The following is a 22,384-nucleotide window of genomic DNA, read 5'->3' as shown; positions in this document are numbered from 1 at the left end:
TTTTTTCCTGTCGAGCCACGTGTCCTGCCCACTGCCACTTCAATTCTGCAACACGCGCTATAATATCTACGACTCTAGTTCTTTGTCGGATTTCTTCATTCCTTTTTCTGTCTCTAAGACAGACATTGAGCATAGTTCTTTCCATCGCTCTCTGCATCACCCTCAGCTGGTTTGCGGTCTTCTTAGTTATTGCCATAGTTTCCAGGCCATATGTCGCTACCGGTAATATGCAGGCATCGAAAACTTTCCTTTTAATTTTTATTGGGATGTCGTTATTCCTGAATATATATATTTCATCTTTCCAAAACCATCCAAGTTAGCCTGATTCTTCTTTTTATCTCTGCTGTTTGATTTTCTTTGCCAATTCTTATTGAGTGTCTTAAATATATATATTCTTCTACATTTTCAAGTTGTGTGCCGTCAATGTTTATGTGTTCTGTGGTGTTGTTGATAAGTTTGGTCTTCGAAACATTAATTTTCATACCGATTTTTTTCGGAGCATCAATAAGTTGTTTCAACATCTCGGTCAATTCCTGCATGTTGCTACTTATTAGGACGATGTCATCGGCAAAACGAAGATGATTTAAGTAGGATCAGTTTTGATTGATGAATAATAGAAACTATTCGATCTATAATTACCTATCAAAACTTAAAAACGTTTAATTTTCACCTAAATCTGATACTGAATCCAGATTCAAACCAAAATGTAGAATTCAAACTGATTACGGGCCGTTACGGCAACGAGCGGTCACCGCTTGGCAACCGCGTTCCATGTGAACGGTATCCAATTATCAACCGCTCATTCAACCGCGCGTAGACCGCTTGTCATGTGAACGTGCTCTTAATCTCACTATTTCCCCCATCTTTTTGGGAACTCGCATCAATGTCACTCTCATACGCCGCCATTTTTAACCATTTTTCTCGCTCTTCTATCCGCAATCATTGACCAATCTGCATTACTTACAGAAATATTTTAAGAATTGTCAGACTTACCTTTTGGATTCATAACAGACGACGTCGATGAGGCTAATTTTTCATAAACGTCTTTTATCTGGTTGTTTACAGCAGCAGATGTTGACTGTTTTATCTGTTTCGCACGATTAGCGTTTGAACTATTTGAAGACTGGGCCAACTGGGGACGCTTGACCTGCTCAGGTGCGGCGATTCTTTGAACTGATGTGACCTGTGACGTAGATATATATTGTTTTTGTTTACTTGAATTGTCGATATCGTTACCAGATTTTTTATAGATATATCTAACTTCTTATTGAGATCTGAAATAATTTCGGTTTTTTCACTCGATTGTTTTTCCAAAACAGAAATCTTGAACCTCAAGACTGCATTATTCTCTACAAAAATACCATTTTGTCTTCTAATTTCGATAAAATTCTCATAAAAAAATCTGGTGATGTAGATTACTTTTTGATCACTGGAGTTTCAGGTTTGGTTCCAGTGTCTTTCAATGATGACGGATTTTGTTCATCCCCAGATTTGTCACTCATGGAATGAATACATAATTCTCGATCACAACATTTAGCAATTCGCGATCCACATCGACTATGGAATACTTTGGGGCATAAATTACACTTTACACCCACTTTGGACATAATGCGTTTACAAACATCGCACTTAAATGTTGAATTTTGAGGAACAACATTCATAACATCTTTACTCGCAGCCATCTTGAACCAAAGAACAAAAGAGAGGGAAAATGATTTAAATATATTGATAAGTAATATAAAATTCAATATCTACTGTGACGGCGACTTTCTTCGGATTGTTGATTATATACTTTTTCCCTTCTATATTACCTCGGGCGCCAATTGCGATGGGTTTTATAAGGTCGCAATTCCTTACGCCGCTCACAATTATCGACCCTGGGTAGCTTTTAAACAGTTGGAGAAGGGTTCGATTCAATCTAAGATAAGAGAGATTGACCAGTGGTGATTTCTTTCACTAGATGGCGGTAAATGTCTATGAGACAAAAAAAAGACACTCTGATGATACACACTATATTTAACACTATTCGTTCCCTTAGGTACAACACCAAATTATATACAATACTATCCTATATATACAATAATGCAAAAGGCTACTAAACACCAAAAGCAAATATTTATAATGCAACACGGTACGGAATGAGAACTAAGCGAGGTGAGCAGGTGGCGTATATCAAGCAGCAGAAATGAGTAAGCAGTGAGCAGGCAAATTGAGCAATGATAAAAACGGTCAAGTGCGGACAAGCGTGGAAAGCATGCAGATTGGCATGTGAAATGCAGTCTAATAAGTCAGATGTGACAACCTGTAACATAGTCAACATTGTAAATAGTTAGTTATTAAGAATTATATCAAATCTGGCAACAACGCATCGATATGGTACCTGCAAATATGTTTAATACGATGCATTCAATGTAGAGACATAAATAAGATAGAAACAATAAATATAAAACTGCCTTATCAGTCATATGTGAATATCATTTAAAAACCTGAAGAAATCTCGCTCGACAACGTTACATGGTGTCAGGTGTAAAACACGATAAATTCATAAAACGTATTCAAGAAATTATTCATTTTGAAAATGGAGGGTTTGAGAACTCCAACTACAATGGATTTTTCTGGAAACATTTCAAAGAGTTGGTCCACGTGGATACAGAAATTTAACCTGTACATGAAAGCATCAGGAAAAGACAAAGAAGAGGATGAAAGTATAAAAGTTGCGATACTTTCGCATTTAATTGGCGACGAGGGTATTGAAATCTATAATACATTCAAGCTAAGAAGTTCAGCGAAATTAGCAGATGTTATAGACAAATTCAAGAAATATTGTGAACCTAAAAAGAATTTGATTTACGAGAGATACAAATTCTTAAGCTGGAATCAAAAAGAGGGACAATCGTTGACGCAATATATATTAGAATTGAAAACCAAGGTAGCAACGTGCGAATATGAAAAGGACATGGAAATGGTGAGAGACAAGCTGATAATGGGGATTTGTGACAACCAACTTCGGGAAAAATTACTACAAATTGAAGATTTGACCATGGCAAAAGCAGAAGAAATTTGCCAAATTTTCGAGACAAGTCGTAAGCAGACAACGGAAATGGGCAATAAAGGAATGGAAACGGCAATGGATGCAATCCAGGAATATTCACGGCAAATCGAGGAAACTTTGAGCGGAATAAGATAAGTAACTCAAATTTTAATAAAAAGAATCAGGTCCATTTAATTTGTAAAAAATGCAATTTGAATCATGAACAAAATAAATGTCCAGCATATGGTAAAATATGTAGATTTTGCAAGAAAATGAATCACTTTGAAACTTGTTGTATAAAAAAGAAGTTCCTTAAATCCAAGAAAAGAGAGGTTAATGAAATAAATGAAGAATTCATAGATTCCGATTCTAGTGATAATTTTTTGCTTGAAACTGTAAATATAGTAGAGACAGAAAATGACATAGTTGAAAATATTTCTGAATTAAACATTATAAATGAAATAACTGAAAATGTTAAGATTAATGATAAAATTGTGTGTTTTAAGGTCGACACTGGAGCTCAATGTAATATTCTGCCTGCCAATGTTTTTCAAAGTCTGATAAAGAGCAAGAAAAGTGGTTCAGGGCTACAAATAAACAAAAATCAGAAAGTGAATTTAGTTGCTTACGGTGGATGCAAGCTGGATGTAAGAGGATCCATACATATTAACTGTAATATAAGGAATAAGGTATACAATTTGAAATTTTTAATTGTAGAAGAGCAGGGTAAACCAATTTTAGGGTTAGAAATTAGTATGAAATGCAATTTAATAGATAGACATGATTTTGGTATATCACCTGCTCAATTATTACTCAGTCGTCGTCTGAAAGATGACATACCTGTAATGGATCACTTGCTTCAGCCTATAGCGATAAATAAGAAATTTATTCGTGAGAAATTTGAAAATAGAAGGTTGAAACAGAAAAATTATTATAATAGACATGTAAAAAACTTGGCAGAAGGAAAAATAGGTGATAGGGTGTTGTTTAAATATAAAAATGTTTGGAAAGAGGAAAAAATAGGTGATAGGGTGTTGTTTAAATATAAAAATGTTTGGAAAGAAGGAAAGATTGTTAATTTATGTGAGGAACCACGATCTTATCATGTCATAGATATTGAGAATAGAATTTTCAGAAGAACTAGACAACATATCATTTTGCTCAATAATAGTTATTTCAAATTTCATAATGATAAAACAAATGAAGGTACATGGAAAATCACAGATCCTGAAAATCTTGTAGATATTAATAGAGCTAGATTCAGTCTGAATATGTGTAAGAATAAGCATGATTATAACTTGAGAGAGAGAAAAAAAATCAACTTTAAAGAGTAGTATTTCTTTATTAATATGTACTCACATAATAGATGAACTAAGTAAGCTTAGGTAGACTAGAATTAGATAGTTAGGTATAATGTTAGTTATAGATTAGGTTGAATAGAATGAGATAATTATATTGTATAAAAAAATAAAAAAAAAAAATGAAAAAGAAAAAAAAAATAATTAAGATATGACTTCAGCTTAAGGGGAGAGATGTAACATAGTCAACATTGTAAATAGTTAGTTTTTAAGAATTATATCAAATCTGGCAACAACGCATCGATATGGTACCTGCAAATATGTTTAATACGATGCATTCAATGTAGAGACATAAATAAGATAGAAACAATAAATATAAAACTGCCTTATCAGTCATATGTGAATATCATTTAAAAACCTGAAGAAATCTCGCTCGACAACGTTACAAACCTATCCTGTGTTCCGTACGTTCTGGTTTGATACCTCTTTATTCGAGAAAACAAGCGTGAACAATATATTCGAATCAGGTCTTGTATCGGCGGATCCAACAAAATGGATATCTGTCGGATACTCTGTCGAAAATGCGACTGTGATCCGGAGATCAAAATAAACGACCCTCTCCCCAAGATAAAGAGTTCTGCCTGGTGGTCCCAAATAAGAGTTGATCGCAATAAGGGACCCGACACACAGACTCTACTTGAGAAAGTTGGATCTAAGGAATAAATCCCAATCAGGGTATTCGTCGGCGCATCCACCAAAATAAATCTCAAGTCAGACTGGACAGGGTGACACACCGAAATGAGCACGGTTATTCGTGAATCGGAAATAAGCGAACCCTCTCCACAAGATAAGGAATTCTTTCTGGTGGTCCTAAATAAGAGTTGCTCGCAATTAACCCAATACTAGCCAGAACTCAAATAGAATGAAAACTAGTATTTTTTTTTGTATAAACTGGTTTTCGAGTGTTCTCTAATGAAATATTCACTAAAATTTTGAAACAAAAATTTCTCAATGCGCAGAAAATTAGCGTCCCATTTTTGGGACGATGGCTGAAAAGGAATGATATATAATAAAGATCTATTTGAACAAAAACAAGACGAAAATGACTTTTAACCACTTCAATAGCAACATTCATTAAATTAATTCATAAAAACATTATACACAACAAAAAATAAAAAAAAAATTTCAGAAAAAAAATTTTTAGGAAAAAAAAATATTTTTTATGGAATGGTACGAAGCAAATATCGTGTAGTGGTACATTACATTTTTCGCAGATTCTTGTGGTTTTTTTCCACAAAATGCACATCTCCTTTGAGTCTTAATTGGAAAAACAAAATGACCTATTTGGCCATATCTTATGTCAACAGCTACTCTTCCTCCCAGCAATTTGGACTTCTGTTGACCTGGTCTCTTTGGCGCAGAAGCTGTATTTCTTCTAAGATATGCCATCACAATTTTCCTACGCACTTCAAGCAGTATAGCCATCTCTGTAGGATATACAATTTGATGGTTTCCAAGTATTTATCACCGATACATCCAACATTTGGGTGAATAAAGGCCACCACCATTTTTGTGACCGAATTCTTGTCCGGTAAAGGGATACTTGCTTGTCCCAAATGTCTACTCCGCCCATATAAGAGTTATATTCTTGTATCAATTTAGGTTTTGCAATTCGAACATGTTTTCTCTCTTTACGAGAATAACGTTTTGCAACACCTAATGGCTAAATATAGCTATAATTACTAGCTACTGAAACGGGTTTGTTGTCATTCCATTTCAAAACAAGGATGTCATTTGATTAGTCTTCAATATCCGTATCTCTCCAAAATTCTGGATCTTCAAATATGTGTTCAATGTCACGGAAAGTCATATATTTTCTGCTACTCATATTTATCACTTCCAGCCAATGTCCCAAAATTGGGACAACAAACTCAACAACGAATTAGTAACAGATTACGATGTGAGTAATTTCAATTTCGTTTCGTATCGCACAAGACACTATTCATTCAAAAGATGCAATGGTCTAATTATAACTTCTTCGGCAGGAATATATTGAAAACACTATGTATGTATCACAACCTCAACGCACCAGACAAGTGCCGACTTGTTGTTGTAACGGTTATTTTATTGTTGCTGAGAGCCATCTGACAATAAATACGGGAAGGATATACTTTAATATTTAAGAAAATACCACTTCACTGTGGATTTCTGTGATCGTATTGAAGAAAGCCGGAAAAAATGGCGTTAATTAATTGGGTTAAGGACCCAACACACAGATTCCACTTGAGAAAATTGGATCTAAGAAACAAATTCCAATCAGGATATTCGTCGGTGCATCCACCAAAATAAATCTCAAGTCAGACTGGGCAGGGTGACTCACCGAAATGACCACAGTTAATATGAATCGGAAATAAGCGACCCCTCTCCACAGGATAAGGAATTCTGTCTGGTGGTCCCAAATAAGAGTTGCTCGCAACTAAGGACCTGACACATAGATTCCACTTGTGAAAGACGGATCTGAGAAATAAATTTCAAGCAGGGTATTTGTCGGCGCATCCACCAATTCACGACTAGAGTCAGACCGGACAGGGCAAGTCGCCGAAAAAGGCTGCTGTGATCCGGAGATCGGAATTTAGCGACCCCTCTCCCCAAGACGAGGAGCTTTGCCTGGTAGTTCCAAATAAGAGTTGCTCGCAATAAGGAACCGGACAGACAAACTCCACTTGAGAAAGAGAGATCTAAGAAATAAATTTCGCTCAGGGTATACTTCGGCGCATCCACCAATTCACGACTTGAGTCAGACCGAACAGGGTAAGTCGCCGAAAATACTGCTGTGATCCGGATATCGAAATTTAGCGACCCCTCTCCCCAAGATAAGAAGTTGTGCCTGGTATTTCCAAATAAGAGTTGCTTTTTCAGTTGTTTGTTCAGGGTATACTTCGTCGCATCCATCAATTCACGACCCGAGTCAGGCCGGACAGGGTTATTAACCTTAAAGACCGCAGTGATCTGGAGATCGGAAATAAGCGACCCTTGTCCCCAAGATAAGGAGTTTTGCCTGGTAGTTCCAAATAAGAGTTGCTCGCAATAAGGAATCGGACAGACAAACTCTACTTGAGAAAAAAAGATCTAAGAAATAAATTTCCTTCAGGGTATACTTCGGCGCATCCACCAATTCACGACTCGAGTCAAGCCGGACAGGGTAATTAACCTAAAAGATCGCAGTGATCTGGAGATCGGAAATAAGCGACCCCTCTCCCCAAGATAAGGACTTTTGCCTGGTAGTTCCAAATAAGAGTTGCTCGCAATAAGGAACCGGACAGACAAACTCCACTTGAGAAAGAAAGATCAAAGAAATAAAATAAATTACAAATAAATCACACTCGAAAAGTAGCGATGGAACACAGGAAAGTCACCTGTAATACAGGCAGGAATAAAACGGGTCTTACTAATCCTAAGAATTTCTCACTTTACCACACGAACTCAAATTCTTTTCGTGCACGAGCTAAGTGTCAAATTCACGAATATATAATACTGCACTAAAACGTCCAACATTCAAAAAAAAAATTGTAAACTAAAAATTCAACTCTAAAATGTTACTCCAGAAAAACCACAAAACAATCCGCTCAATAACTATCAGAAAATATCTAGCTCGAAGACACCGACAGGAGTAAATCGGAAAATATCTTTATACTTCGAAGACACCGGCGAGACTAATCCTCCTTTTCCGAAATACTTCACTTGTAATCTCGGTTGGAAAGGGAAAATTTCGAGTCTCAAAATCGGCGGTGTGCCTATAAAAAACAAACGACAACATGTAAAAAAGAGATATATTGAAGAGATAATGTCTATCTCGGTGTCGCTCGGAAGTTTTTATACATAGGTGAATATTTTAAATTACATCGTTATATTTTCATGAAATAAATCAATCGGAAATTATTCCAAATGAATTTCCCTGAACTGGACGAAAAATACCTTCATTGCTTTAGATTAAAATTTTATTTTCACCTACTCATATGACTGGTAGAATAATGATGGAATTCTAAACCTGGGGCAAATTATACTGGGTGATTCTAGTAAAATAATTTTTGAATTCTGAACTTGGGGCAAATTATACCGGGTGATTCTAGTAACTAATTTAACTTCGTTACACAACTTTCCGGAAAAAAAATATGTATAATTATCTGAAATTCAGTTTAATATCATGAAATCTATAAATTGCAATTTTGAAATATTCAATGAATATATAGATAATCTATAGAAATCATTCACTAGAATAACGCACTCACTTTTTAGTCACCTCTTTACATTCGCAATTCAAAATCTAATTGATTCTCAATGAGAATGGAATCATGAAAATGAAGGACTCCCTTCCTTCTTTGGGAAATCGCGGTCCGTGATTAGCCGATATCAGACTGGGAACTCGAAATCAGAAGCGTCACATCTGGTTTGACTTGAGGTATAAATGAAAATTGAAAATTGACCGTTACAAGGAATAAGAAAGGTATTCGATCAGGATGGATGGAAATAATCAAGTAGCTGTTGAAGGAACCAAAAGGGTAAGAAAACAGACTTCATTTTATAAATGTAATTATGGTTTTAGTGAGGAGAGTGATCCAGGTTATACTGGGAGGCCATGAGTAGACAAGACTCCGACAAATGGAAAAAAGCTAGGGACCAAGAACTACATAAGCTGAATGAAAACAATACCTGGAAATTGTGTGAGGTTCCGCCTAATGAAAAAGTTAATGACAGAAAGTGGGTGTTCAAAATCAAAAATTCTGCTAATACACTACAATATAAATCCGATTAGTAGCTAGAGGATTCGAACAGGTTGATGTAATCGAATAGCATGAAAATTATGCACCAGTTACAAAATTGTTAACCTTTAAAGTATTTGGAGCTATTGCTACAAAATTGAATTTACCTATATATCAAATGGATGTCACCGGTGCCTTTTCATATGGCCATATCGACGAAAATGTATTCATAAAATTGCCTGAGAATGAAATGAAATGAGAATGAAAGAATTGTTGAGCTCAATAAGTCATTGTATGGACACAAAAAGTCCCCAAAATACTGGAATGAAAAATTTAATTCAACATTAATTATTGAGGGTTTTACCGAGACCAAGAAATGATTCATGTTTGTATACAAACTATTATAATGAACATAGAATTTATGTATTGATATATGTTGATGATCTATTGATGATAAGTGATAATGAGAAACCAGTTAGTAATATCAAATTATTTTCACGGCATTCAGACAATTTTTTTTTTAATTCTGGAAAAAGTACCTCGACCTCCGAAATACTAGTAATTCGAAGGTTGCGGGTTCTAGCCCCGCTCATGGAGGCACTTTTTCTATTATTGAAAAATTGTCTGAATATCGTGAAATTAATTTGATATGTTAAGAACCCTCGCGACATACACTGGGGTTTATTAGACCCCAGCCAATTTTGAAATACATGCCGATCTTCACATAATTCTGACACAAGCAGAAAACATCTCGTAAATTAGGCATACTTCTACCACTATCGCATCATTATATTGCGAAGTGTTTGTGGGTTTTAGTATTCTGGTGACCAGAGATCAAAGAGGTTCTGGACTTTTCTAGACCCCAAGTTTGTGTTTTCGTTAGGTTTTTTTACCATGAGTCTTTTTCAATTCTTGATTTTTGTGATATTCAGTTAAGTTTGAATTCGTATGTTTTGGTGTGATATTGCTGAATAGTATAGGATCCCGATATAGAATGACCTTCACCGAGATGCTTATTTGATAAAACGTATTTTATATTTAATTCAACATAACAATGAATATATCACATATGGGTTGCCTAACAAATTTTAGTCCAGAGTAGGTTTAATTAATAATAAAAAAAAATTTTTTTTTCGAACATTTCACCGGTTTGCTTATTAGATGAATTCTATACCAATCGAAAGTATGAAGCCCATAGAATGTGCAAACGTTAGGTTGCCTATTTTTTTCCGGTCACAACTCTCGGTTGCCAGGTATAAACAGGTCAATCTATACTAGCATTTTGCAACGGTTTGACTATTTAATCCAAATCAATATGATTAAAGATTATTTCATTATGAACACGGTGGTATAGGGTTGCCTACGAAAAATCAGTCCAGAATCCCGGTTGTCGAATTTTAAAAAGTTAAATATTGCTACGAGTGAGGACACATCCAGTGAAAGAAAGAGAGTGCCCATGCTTATTGTTCTTGGAAATGAAAAGGATAAATGCGTGCATTATTTTGGAGCAGATAATTATCAAAATAGATGAATAGTTATTTAATTTTTTTTTTAATCAATTAATTATTCATGTGTGTATATTTTTATGTGACACTAAATGAAAAGGATAGCGATAGACTCGTGTATGCATGCATCATTTTGGAGTGGATAATTTTTGAAATAGAGGAATAGTCAATTAATTATTTATGTGTGTATATTTTTTATGTGACACTAAAGAATCTTTACTAAAAAAGAAGGTTATAGTAATACATATATAATACTTATCTTGCAAATTTCATCTTTATTATTAGACGACAAAATGAAAAACAACAATTAAAAAATACTTCTGTTTTTCATGAAAAATTATAAATACAAAAATTTTTTGAAATTATTCAGGTTCCAAGTCATCGGACATATAACTATGATCTCCAACTTCTGAATCTTCTTCGTCATCATCACTCTCCGTTTCAGTTCTTTCGACAATGTCTTCTATCTTCAAAGGTGTATGATCCCCAATGAATCCTACTGGTTTAAAATATTCATCTAAGAACCAACCGCAGTTCTCAGGCTGAAGTTTCACGCATATTGGATCCGTTGCATTGAGCCACATGGAATTTACAAAAATAGTTCGTGAAATTTTTTGAATTGATGATATCCAGCATGGTGGTATGGAGTTGGAGTCGAAGCCTTTTATATTTTCTAAGAAGTGCTCACTGTCTTCTTTGGCAGAATAATTTTTCATGAAAATGCGATATCTCATGCGAAAATAAAACAAGATTTTATTTCAAAATTTGAACGACAAAAAAAAAGGTGAAAAAAAACCGAACAGAAACAAATAGGATCAAAATAGCGAATATAAACAAACAAATTTATATATTTAAATAAACAAAAGGATATAAATAGAAATAAAAACTAAAATTTTTCAGATAAAAATAACATTAAATAAAGAAATGAATTACTACAGTTGATCATAAAAAAAATTATTGAAAAATCAGTATCAATCTGCAGTCAAATCATCGTCTTTAACATCCATACATAAATTTTCACTATCCATCGAATCGAGCATATTTTTTGTAGGTTGAAAACGACAACAATCACCTATCTCTTTAAGTACTTCTTTAGCATGTTATAATAATGCTATATTTTTAGTTAGAAATCTGTTTCTATTTTTTGTTTTGATGCGGTTAATAGCCGAAACTATTCTCTTGCATTTGGCATTCGAAATCTGAAATATGCAGCCACCCAAATTTGTCGATGAAATTCCAGTTAGACATATTTTTTTCCACTGAATGGAATACCAAATGTGAGATAATGGTATATTTTCAACGGAAGTTTACACACCACTTGTTTTCAATGAGGCACCCTTCGGATATTCCATCATTCTTCGTATATATTCTCAGCCGACAGAAGTTTTATGATTTTATTATGTTTAAGTAGGTACGTTCTTCTAGAAACACGTAGAACGTAGAACCTCAATGAGAATGAACAATGAATTGATTCATAGAAACAGTCTAGACATCCGAATTTCCATATTCCCAATCGCCTCGGTTATATTTTTAAAACTACCAAAATCTACTAAAATCTACCAAAGGATTTCTTCCTACTAAAAACTCCATGAAAATGCGAAAAATCTACTAAAAAAGTAGATTTCTACTAAATCTGGTCACACTGTATACGAGTCTATCGCTATCCTTTTCATTTCCAAGAACAAATAGCATGCGCACTCTCTTTCTTTCACTGGACGGACTTCAAACAGCTGCTATGCTGTGTCCTCACTCGCAGCAATATTTAACTTTTTAAAATTCGACAACCGGGATTCTGGACTGATTTTTCGCAGGCAACCCTATACCACCGTGTTCATAATAAAATAATCTTTAATCATATTGATTTTGATTAAATAGTCAGACCGTTGCAAAATGCTGGTATAGATTGACCTGTTTATACCTGGCAACCGAGAGTTGTGACCGGAAAAAATAGGCAACCTAACGTTTGCACATTCTATGGCCTTCATACTTTCGATTGGTATAGAATTTATCTAATAAGCAAACCGGTGAAATGTTCGAAAAAAAAAATTTTTTTTTATTATTAATTAAACCTACTCTGGACTAAAATTTGTTAGGCAACCCAGATGTGATATATTCATTGACATGTTAAATTAAACATAAAATACGTTTCATCAAATAAGCATCTCGGTGAAGGTTGTTCTTTATCGGGATCTCAGACTAGAAGTAAATCGTTCGTTACAGATTAGCGAGAAAAAAATCCGACCGGGGAAGGTATCGGGCGTTGACAAATGAGAACACATTGGCCTCTGACTTAATTGGGCATTTCTTAAATGCAGACTGAAAACTACAACGATGAGAAAAGAACTAAAATTTCTCATAAGCAAAATTCTTGACAAAGATATATCACATAGACAAGAAGCTCCTGTTTCGGAAAAAAAAAAGTGCGATGCGGATTTTGTGACAGATCTTAAAATCGGAAAACAGAGCTGGCTTGCTCAAGTTATAACGTTTCAATCTGTGATGAGCACAGATCAAAGAATTGTGTAAAGTGTTCTGAATAAATAATACTAAAAAAATAATATTCACATTTTCACCTAGCTTAATAATATATGTTAGAGTTATTTTTTAGGATTAAGTTAAGTTATATTTTTATAATTAAAAATTATTTGATGTGATATACTGCTTTGTTTTTGGAAATATATGTAATATTGAACTTACTTATTGTGCTTCAATTGCAAAAAACATATAATCAAATAATCCTATGCAATAATATCAATATTAAGTCATTTATTATAACGGGGTCCGGTAGACCCCAGTGTGTGTTCTAGGATACTCTTGTATGTATTGTAATTTTTCATGGTATTGATGTGAAACAAGATTCTGAAAATGGTACCACAGAATTGAGTTGAAAATCTTATTTAAAAAATATTTTCAAGAAGTTTAATATGCAAAACTGTAAACCGATGTCAACACCTAAAGATTGAAATTTTAGTGCAAAAATCTCGGATTCAGATGATTTTCTATTCGACTTTTTAATCCTATTATGAGGTTTATTTCGTGTTTGAATCACATAATAGGATTAAAAAGTCGAATAAAAAAGTTGGTGAGCCCTCATCTATTGTAATCCAGCCTCCATAGATTACATCACCTCCTCATTAAAAAATTCTTATCCTGCAAGACTTCTGAATAAATGCTTGTTCAACAACCCTGGTCACATCACAGAATCTTACTCAGGAGTGGTACAGAATAACCATCCATCCATTGATGGGGAGAGTCCAGTTATTCCAAAAAAAAAATTCTCTAAGCCTTACCATCCGCCATCACACCTTCCAGCATAAGAAAACATGCACCAAACAATCAAGATCTAATAGTTGCTGTACGCATGCCTTGCACTTTAGGTAAATATGTATTTTCAAAAATGAAGGACAAAACACCAACATCCAACAAGTTTGGAATAATTCACTCCATAGATTGCATGAAATGTAATAGACCATATGTAGGTCAAACTAGCAGAAATTTAAAGACTCGAATGAAAGAACATGTTACAGATTGTACAAGAGGGAGACAAACCACCGGATTATCAAAACATATAAATGAAACCGGACATATTATGAAATTCTCAGATGCTAGGAATTTAAGATCTGAGCGAAATAAATATAAGCGGGAGAGTTTGGAGGCGGTTGAAATCATGAGCCATGAAGCAAACTTGAGTATTAATTCGCATTTTAATGGTTTTAATTCCATTTACTGCAATATTGTTCATATGATTAGAATGAGTCAAATTAGATGATTCCCTCACTATAAACGCCTTATACTTCCTCTATCTGGGACGCCACTCGTCCTCTGGTGTTATTCCTTTCTGTGTCTCTTGTCTTTGTGTTTTTCTATGTTTTCAACCTTCGACATTATTCATTCATATGTCTTTTAAGTTTTGACATATTGTGTATTTCTACTATTAAGATTCAGCAAAATATAGATATTTCCTTACATATTACATATTGTATATGGACATTGTAATATTTTCAACATTTAAGACTCACATTGATGTAAGTTCTATTATATTGATTTCTGTGTGTTTTTTACAACATTTTGTAATTTTGTGAGGATAAGATATTATCCGTAAGCTTGGCAGTAACAATAAAGAGCTAAAATTGTTTTGGTTAACTACATACCCGATCAACCTTCCTGTTTTAAATGACCAATTAGTTTATCATTATTATACTTGTATACTAATTTATAATCAATAGTGTCTTAAACATACTTCAAAACTCTTTTAGAGCTGTCAGTAAAACATTATTTGCCTTGTTTTGATATTTACTTAATAACGATACAGTAAAACACAAGTCCGGTCTTGTACCTGATACAGCGTACATGAGACTACCAACAATTTTTCTACTTTTATTATCAGTGCTTTTATCGAAACATAAATCATCTGAATCTAAGATTTTTGCTCTAAAATTTCGATCTATAGGAGTTGACATCGGTTTACAGTTTTGCATGTTAAACTTCTTGAAAATATTTTCTGAATAGGATTTTTGACTCAATCCTGTGGTACCATTTTCTTAATCTTGTTTCACATCAATACCATGAAGAATTGATACAAATCCCAAATCTTCCATATTAGATTCCTATTTCAATTTGAATTTAAGGTTACTAATTAGATAAATAATGGTTTTACTTCTGTATATTAACCCTCGCTACACACACATCTGAAAGAGTATCCTAGAACACACACTGCATTATAATAAATGCGTTAATGTTGATATTATTGCATAGGATTATTTGATTTTATATTTTTTGCAATTAAAGCACAATGAGTATGTTCAATATTACATATAATTACAGGATTCCATCCCGTTCTGATCAATTGACGTAATATTGTATTGTTCATTTAGATTCACATATCAGTGTGCTGCATTTTGCTTACACCAGCATAATGCAGGTGGTTCGACGCGTGGCGTCAATTAAGATAAGAAAATATAATGTTATAAATAGGAGACAATATGTTATTGTCAGTCAGTCAGATAGATAGTCAGATAGTCAATCGTAATTAATCAAGCTTTAGAATCATCTTAGATTCATCCTATTGTTCATTTCCATATTTCCTTGTGAATAAATTCGTTTTCAAAAACATGGTTTGCTCAACGAAAAACATTTTTATATATTTCCAAAAACAGAACAGTATATCACATCAAATAATTTATAATAATAAAAATATAACTTGATCCTAAAAAATAACTCTAACATACATTATTACGCTAGGTGAAAATGTGAATATTATTTTTTTAAGTATTGATTATTCAACACACTGTACACAATTCTTTGATCTGTGCTCATCAGAGATTGAAACGTGATAAAATAGGTAAAATTTCCAATGAAGTAATCATATCATACGATATTAACTATTTATCCGGTCAATGTATCAGCAATAGGAAAATGCCATCCACACGACCGTTGTCAGACAGAAGGTCTCCACGCCATTACGTAGGATTCATAATCGAAAGTAACCCAAGGAGAATGATTGTCATCAAGGGAGGATAGCGATATACCGGTTTCACCCTTATTAGGGATCATCAGTACCGCATAACCCTACCCAAGATGACAAACAAACGAAATAGCAGGCATCTTATTGAACGCTGGCAGTCGCTAGTCAGTATGAATTACTGCAGAGCGCCACCCAGCGGACAAATAACCTAACTACCTCCTCCATGAATACCTCGAAAAAGCAGAATCCCACGTCAACAAGGAAAACCTTCCGTAATTAGCCTAAGCGACTTTCATCGAAATAATAATAAATAAAACGGCTAACATTTGGAAATACTTGATGAAAATAGGTAAAATTTCCAATGAAGTAATCATATCATACGATATTAACTATTTATCCGGTCAATGTATCAGCAATAGGAAAATGCCATCCACACGACCGTTGTCAGACAGAAGGTCTCCACGCCATTACGTAGGATTCATAATCGAAAGTAACCCAAGGAGAATGATTGTCATCAAGGGAGGATAGCGATATACCGGTTTCACCCTTATTAGGGATCATCAGTACCGCATAACCCTACCCAAGATGACAAACAAACGAAATAGCAGGCATCTTATTGAACGCTGGCAGTCGCTAGTCAGTATGAATTACTGCAGAGCGCCACCCAGCGGACAAATAACCTAACTACCTCCTCCATGAATACCTCGAAAAAGCAGAATCCCACGGTATATCGCTATCCTCCCTTGATGACAATCATTCTCCTTGGGTTACTTTCGATTATGAATCCTACGTAATGGCGTGGAGACCTTCTGTCTGACAACGGTCGTGTGGATGGCATTTTCCTATTGCTGATACATTGACCGGATAAATAGTTAATATCGTATGATATGATTACTTCATTGGAAATTTTACCTATTTTCATCAAGTATTTCCAAATGTTAGCCGCTTTATTTATTATTATTTCGATGAAAGTCGCTTAGGCTAATTACGGAAGGTTTTCCTTGTTGACGTGGGATTCTGCTTTTTCGAGGTATTCATGGAGGAGGTAGTTAGGTTATTTGTCCGCTGGGTGGCGCTCTGCAGTAATTCATACTGACTAGCGACTGCCAGCGTTCAATAAGATGCCTGCTATTTCGTTTGTTTGTCATCTTGGGTAGGGTTATGCGGTACTGATGATCCCTAATAAGGGTGAAACCGGTATATCGCTATCCTCCCTTGATGACAATCATTCTCCTTGGGTTACTTTCGATTATGAATCCTACGTAATGGCGTGGAGACCTTCTGTCTGACAACGGTCGGGTGGATGGCATTTTCCTATTGCTGATACATTGACCGGATAAATAGTTAATATCGTATGATATGATTACTTCATTGGAAATTTTACCTATTTTCATCAAGTATTTCCAAATGTTAGCCGTTTTATTTATTATTATTTCGATGAAAGTCGCTTAGGCTAATTACGGAAGGTTTTCCTTGTTGACGTGGGATTCTGCTTTTTCGAGGTATTCATGGAGGAGGTAGTTAGGTTATTTGTCCGCTGGGTGGCGCTCTGCAGTAATTCATACTGACTAGCGACTGCCAGCGTTCAATAAGATGCCTGCTATTTCGTTTGTTTGTCATCTTGGGTAGGGTTATGCGGTACTGATGATCCCTAATAAGGGTGAAACCGGTATATCGCTATCCTCCCTTGATGACAATCATTCTCCTTGGGTTACTTTCGATTATGAATCCTACGTAATGGCGTGGAGACCTTCTGTCTGACAACGGTCGTGTGGATGGCATTTTCCTATTGCTGATACATTGACCGGATAAATAGTTAATATCGTATGATATGATTACTTCATTGGAAATTTTACCTATTTTCATCAAGTATTTCCAAATGTTAGCCGTTTTATTTATGAAACGTGATAACTTGAGCAAGCCAGCTTTGTTTTTCGATCTTAAGATCTGTCACAAAATCCGCATCGCACTTTTTTTTTCCGGAACAGGATCTTCTTGTCTAACTGATATATCTTTGTCAAGAATTTTGCTGATGAGAAATTTTTGTTCTATTCTCATCGTTGTAGTTTTCAGTCTGCATTTTAGAAATGGCTCAATTAGATCAAAGGCCAATGTGTTCTTCATTTGCCAACGCCAGATACCTTTACCTATCGGACTTTTTTCTCGCTAATCTGTAACGAACGATCTACTTCAGCAATATCACACCAAAATGTGCAAATTTAAACTCAACTGAATATCACAAAAATCAAGAAATGAAAAAGACTAACGGTAAAAAAACCTAACGTAAAACACACACTGGGGTCAAGAAAAGTCCAGAACCTCTTTGATCGCTGTCCACCGGAATACTAAAACCCTCAAACACTTCGCAATATAATGATGTGAGAGTGATAGAAGTATGCCTAATTTACGAGATGTTTATAGCTTGTGTCAGAAATATGTGAAGATCGGCATGCATTTCTAATTGGCTGGGGTCTAACGGACCCCAGTGTGTGTAGCGAGTATCCGTGAAGTTAGCACCCACTGTTTCGAAAATCAAGAATTGTTTTTTGCATTCATTACTGGTAGAAAATATCGCATCCCGCTGGGGTGCTAACGTCACGGTTTTTTTTCGATTTTTTCGATTTTTCCAAAAAAAAATTTTTATTTTGGAAGTCCATGGTTAGTAACTGTTCGTAACACAAACTTTCGTTTGTAACCCAATCTATAATGAAAAACTGCCACTCCTGAAATGTAAAGTTAGCACCCACTTCTTCAAAAATTAAGAAATTGTTTTTTGCATTCGTTAGTAACTGGTTAGTAACTATTTGTAACACATAAATTTTCGTTTGTACCTCAAGGATAATGGTTGAAAACATCGCATTCCGCTGGGGTGCTAACTTCGCATTCTAGGAAATTTTTTTTCAGTATAGATTGAATTACAATCGAAAATTTTTGTGTTACGAACAGTCACTAACGATGAACATTCTAACTACAATTTTTTTTTGGAAAAATCGAAGAAATCGAAAAAAAACGTAAAGTTAGCACCCCGGTGGAAAGCGATGTTTTTCTACAAGCATCCTTGAGGTACAAACGAAAATTTTTGTGTAACAAATAGTTACAAACGAGTTACTAACGAATGCAAAAAAAAATTTATAAGAATGTAATCAATTCTTATTTTTATAATCAAAGAAATAGACGATTTGATGTCTTGAATCTGTAAGATTTATTTTGTTCAGTTTAAAATATAACATAATAACATACAAAAAAGAAATAATATTATACAAAGTAATACAAAGAAATAAAATAAAAATAAATAAAAACAAATAAAAAGAAATAGCTTACTGACCTGTAAGAAATCAAAAACAATGCCACTTCTTCGGGATTCTAAAATAACTCACAAATACCACATGAACTAGTCTTAGGTTGGAATCTCAGACATAGAACGTAGATCATAGAATATAGATCATAGAACATAGAACATATAAAACATATAGAAGTTATAAAGTTGTTTTCCCTAAAATTAACAGTCTTATTTTTACATTTATTTTATTAATTGTATGATGAGGTATGAAATCAAGTTTTTAATGTTTTCATTTATTATTAATAAATGTTTTATTTTCAGCCTTGAAAAAGGAACAAGACGTTCCGAAACGTGGGCAAAATCATAATTGATTATTTATTCCTGTCCAAATGCCTATGACAAATTGCTTAATTGATAAAGCCTTATCAAAGTTATAAATAAAAGAAAAATCGGTCGAATCAGACAAATCACCCTGTAGACTGTCAATAAAGGCCCCCAACCATGAACTAAAATTTGATTCGAAACTGCCTTGACTAGTGTAAATTTCTCCTAAAATCTGACGGTCTCCTCCGGAATCACCCTGTATAAGGCGTACAACTTTGCTTCCACCGTTTTGCGATAGATGGCTGTAACGGTAAGTGGTAGTCGGAATAAATATATCGTAGATTTCATACAATAAGTTTAGGTATCTGTGAACATAACGCTTTTGACATGTTAGTCGATTTGTGTCTGCATCATAAAGTTATTCACGATTAACCATGTCAGCTTACGAGCCAAATTCTCATCATTTGCGGGAGGTTTTAATTTTCTGCTTTAGTATGAATAAATCTGCAGTTGAGGCTCATAGAATGCTCTAAAATACCTATGGTGTGGCCGCTATTAGTGAAAGAACGTGCCGAGAGTGGTTTTAACGCTTCAAGAATGGTGCTTTCGATGTCGGAGACCAGCATCGCGGTGGAAGAAATAAGGTTTTTGAAGATGCAGAATTGGAGGCAATACTTGATCAAGACTCATGTCAAACGCAACAATAATTGGCAGGATCATCAAGAGTGACACTACAAGCCATTTCAAAACGCCCGAAAGTCATAGGAATGATTCAGAAACAAGGAAATTGGGTGCCGTTCGAGTTGAAGCCGGGAGGTGTTTGAACGGCGTTTGTTTGCTTGTGAACAGCTGCTTGCAAGGCAAAAACGGAAGGGATTTCTGCATCGGATCGGGACTGCAGACGAAAAATGAGTTCATTACGATAATCCCAGGCGCCTAAAATCATAGGGATATCCCGGCCATGCTTCCACGTCGACGGCCAAACCGAATATCCACGTTATGAGGTCATGCTCAGTATTTGGTGGGACCAGCTCGGCATAGTGTATTATGACTGAAGCGATCACAGGCGATCGTTATCAAACGCAATTAATGCGTTTGTGCCGAGCATTGATGGACAAACCGCCGCAATACAACGAGAGAGAAGATGAATTGATTTTACTGCATGACAATGCTCGACCCCATGTTGAGAAAGTAGTCAAGATATATTTGGAAACGTTGAAATAGGAATTCCCACCCCACCCGACTTAATCTTCAGACGTTGCTCCCTCGGACTGTCACTTGTTTCGATCAATGGCACACGGCCTGGCTGGCCTATCACTTCCGATCTTATGAAGAAGTAAGAACTTGATCGATTCGTGGATCGCTTCAAAAGATGACCAGTTTTTTCAATTCGCACGCTGCCCGAAAGATGGGAGAAAGTAGTGACCAGCTATGGGCAATACTTTGAATTATCAATGTATAATCAGTTTTTCATAATAAAACCTCGAATTTCGCAAAAAAAAGTTGTACCTTTATGTATTTGTTGTATTATAATATTATTATACTTATCAGGATTTTAACCATTCAGGTAGAAATTAACAAAAATTAAATAGTAAATCAATTGTTTAATATAAAAAAAAGGAAGACAATTGGCAACTACAACACAAGATTTAATTTGGTCTTTGAACCCTTTGAAAACAGCGTCCTCGTCACATCAATGTCCCTATGAACGTTCAGGAAGACTAAACTGAATCCGATGCAAATCTCGGAGAAACCAGATAGAAAAAAATCATGAAACATTCAAACGAGCCGACAGTTGAGTATCATGCACGAATCTGAGAATTTTGGAAAAACAATAATTATGAATTTTAAGTTATATGTTGAATATATATATATATATATATATATATATATATATATATATATATATATATATATATATATATATATATATATATTCAACATATAACTTAAAATTCATAATTATTGTTTTTCCAAAATTCTCAGATTCGTGCATGATACTCAACTGTCGGCTATATATATATATATATATATATATATATATATATATATATATATATATATATATATATATATATATATATATATATATATATATCATTTTGAGAAAGAGCAATACAAAATATAAATTTCATAACTGTCATATGTTGTATGCAATTAGGAAACGAATAGGTATTATTATTAAAAATAAAGGTTAATTTTACAAATAACATAATTGTATCAAAGCGAAGAAATTTTTCATCCATGTTCATTTCTAACTTTTTCAATGAGTGGTTCATCAACAATATCCTCAGGATTATCTCCTTTCAACTCGTTCAAGATGAACACATTATGTAGAATACATCTTGATATCACGAGGAGACAAATTAGATCTAGTCTGACCGTCTCCAATAATTTCATTCGACGAAATTATTCTTTTCTTGTCACAAAACACATTCAAAAATTCCTCGATATCAGCTCCGTTAGCTCCGTCATCGTTCAGCAAAACACACACACCTTTTGCTCCGTGGTAACGTGATCTATCAACCGTTCGCACCTAACACCACACGCTGCGCACCGGTGTGGATTTGCCGAACGCAGTCAGTAACCGTAATGATTTCATCATAACAAAGATGTCCAAAAACATGGTGTATGCACCCATCAATTTTTGAATGGAATGGAATGGAATTCGACCAAATTGAAAATATTAGTTTTATTTCGTGGCGGCGCCGCAATGTCATAC

At 34.6% G+C, this 22,384-nt stretch overlaps 2 protein-coding genes across 5 annotated transcripts in view; both read left to right on the top strand.

Moving 5' to 3' along the window:
- Positions 1-22,384, top strand: part of LOC123685478 (glutaredoxin domain-containing cysteine-rich protein CG31559-like) — a 149,965-nt gene that overhangs the window by 25,754 nt on the left and 101,827 nt on the right. The window lies entirely within an intron of this gene.
- LOC123685479 lies at positions 2,330-4,770 on the top strand. Of its 2 annotated transcripts, none has more exons than XM_045625184.1 (2): positions 2,330-4,003; positions 4,055-4,333. In XM_045625184.1, the coding sequence occupies exon 1, from the start codon at positions 2,579-2,581 to the stop codon at positions 3,185-3,187; it is 609 nt and encodes a 202-aa protein (XP_045481140.1). In that variant the 5' UTR covers positions 2,330-2,578; the 3' UTR covers positions 3,188-4,003; positions 4,055-4,333. The 2 variants fall into 2 exon arrangements, with proteins under 2 accessions (XP_045481140.1, XP_045481139.1); XM_045625183.1 differs by having other exon boundaries at positions 2,734-4,003; positions 4,055-4,770.

Source organism: Harmonia axyridis, chromosome 7, assembly GCF_914767665.1.
Source record: "Harmonia axyridis chromosome 7, icHarAxyr1.1, whole genome shotgun sequence".
In the NCBI taxonomy this organism is placed as follows: Eukaryota; Metazoa; Arthropoda; class Insecta; order Coleoptera; family Coccinellidae; genus Harmonia; species Harmonia axyridis.
Note: the sequence above shows the minus strand (reverse complement) of the source record. Positions and strands in the feature narration are given on the sequence as shown.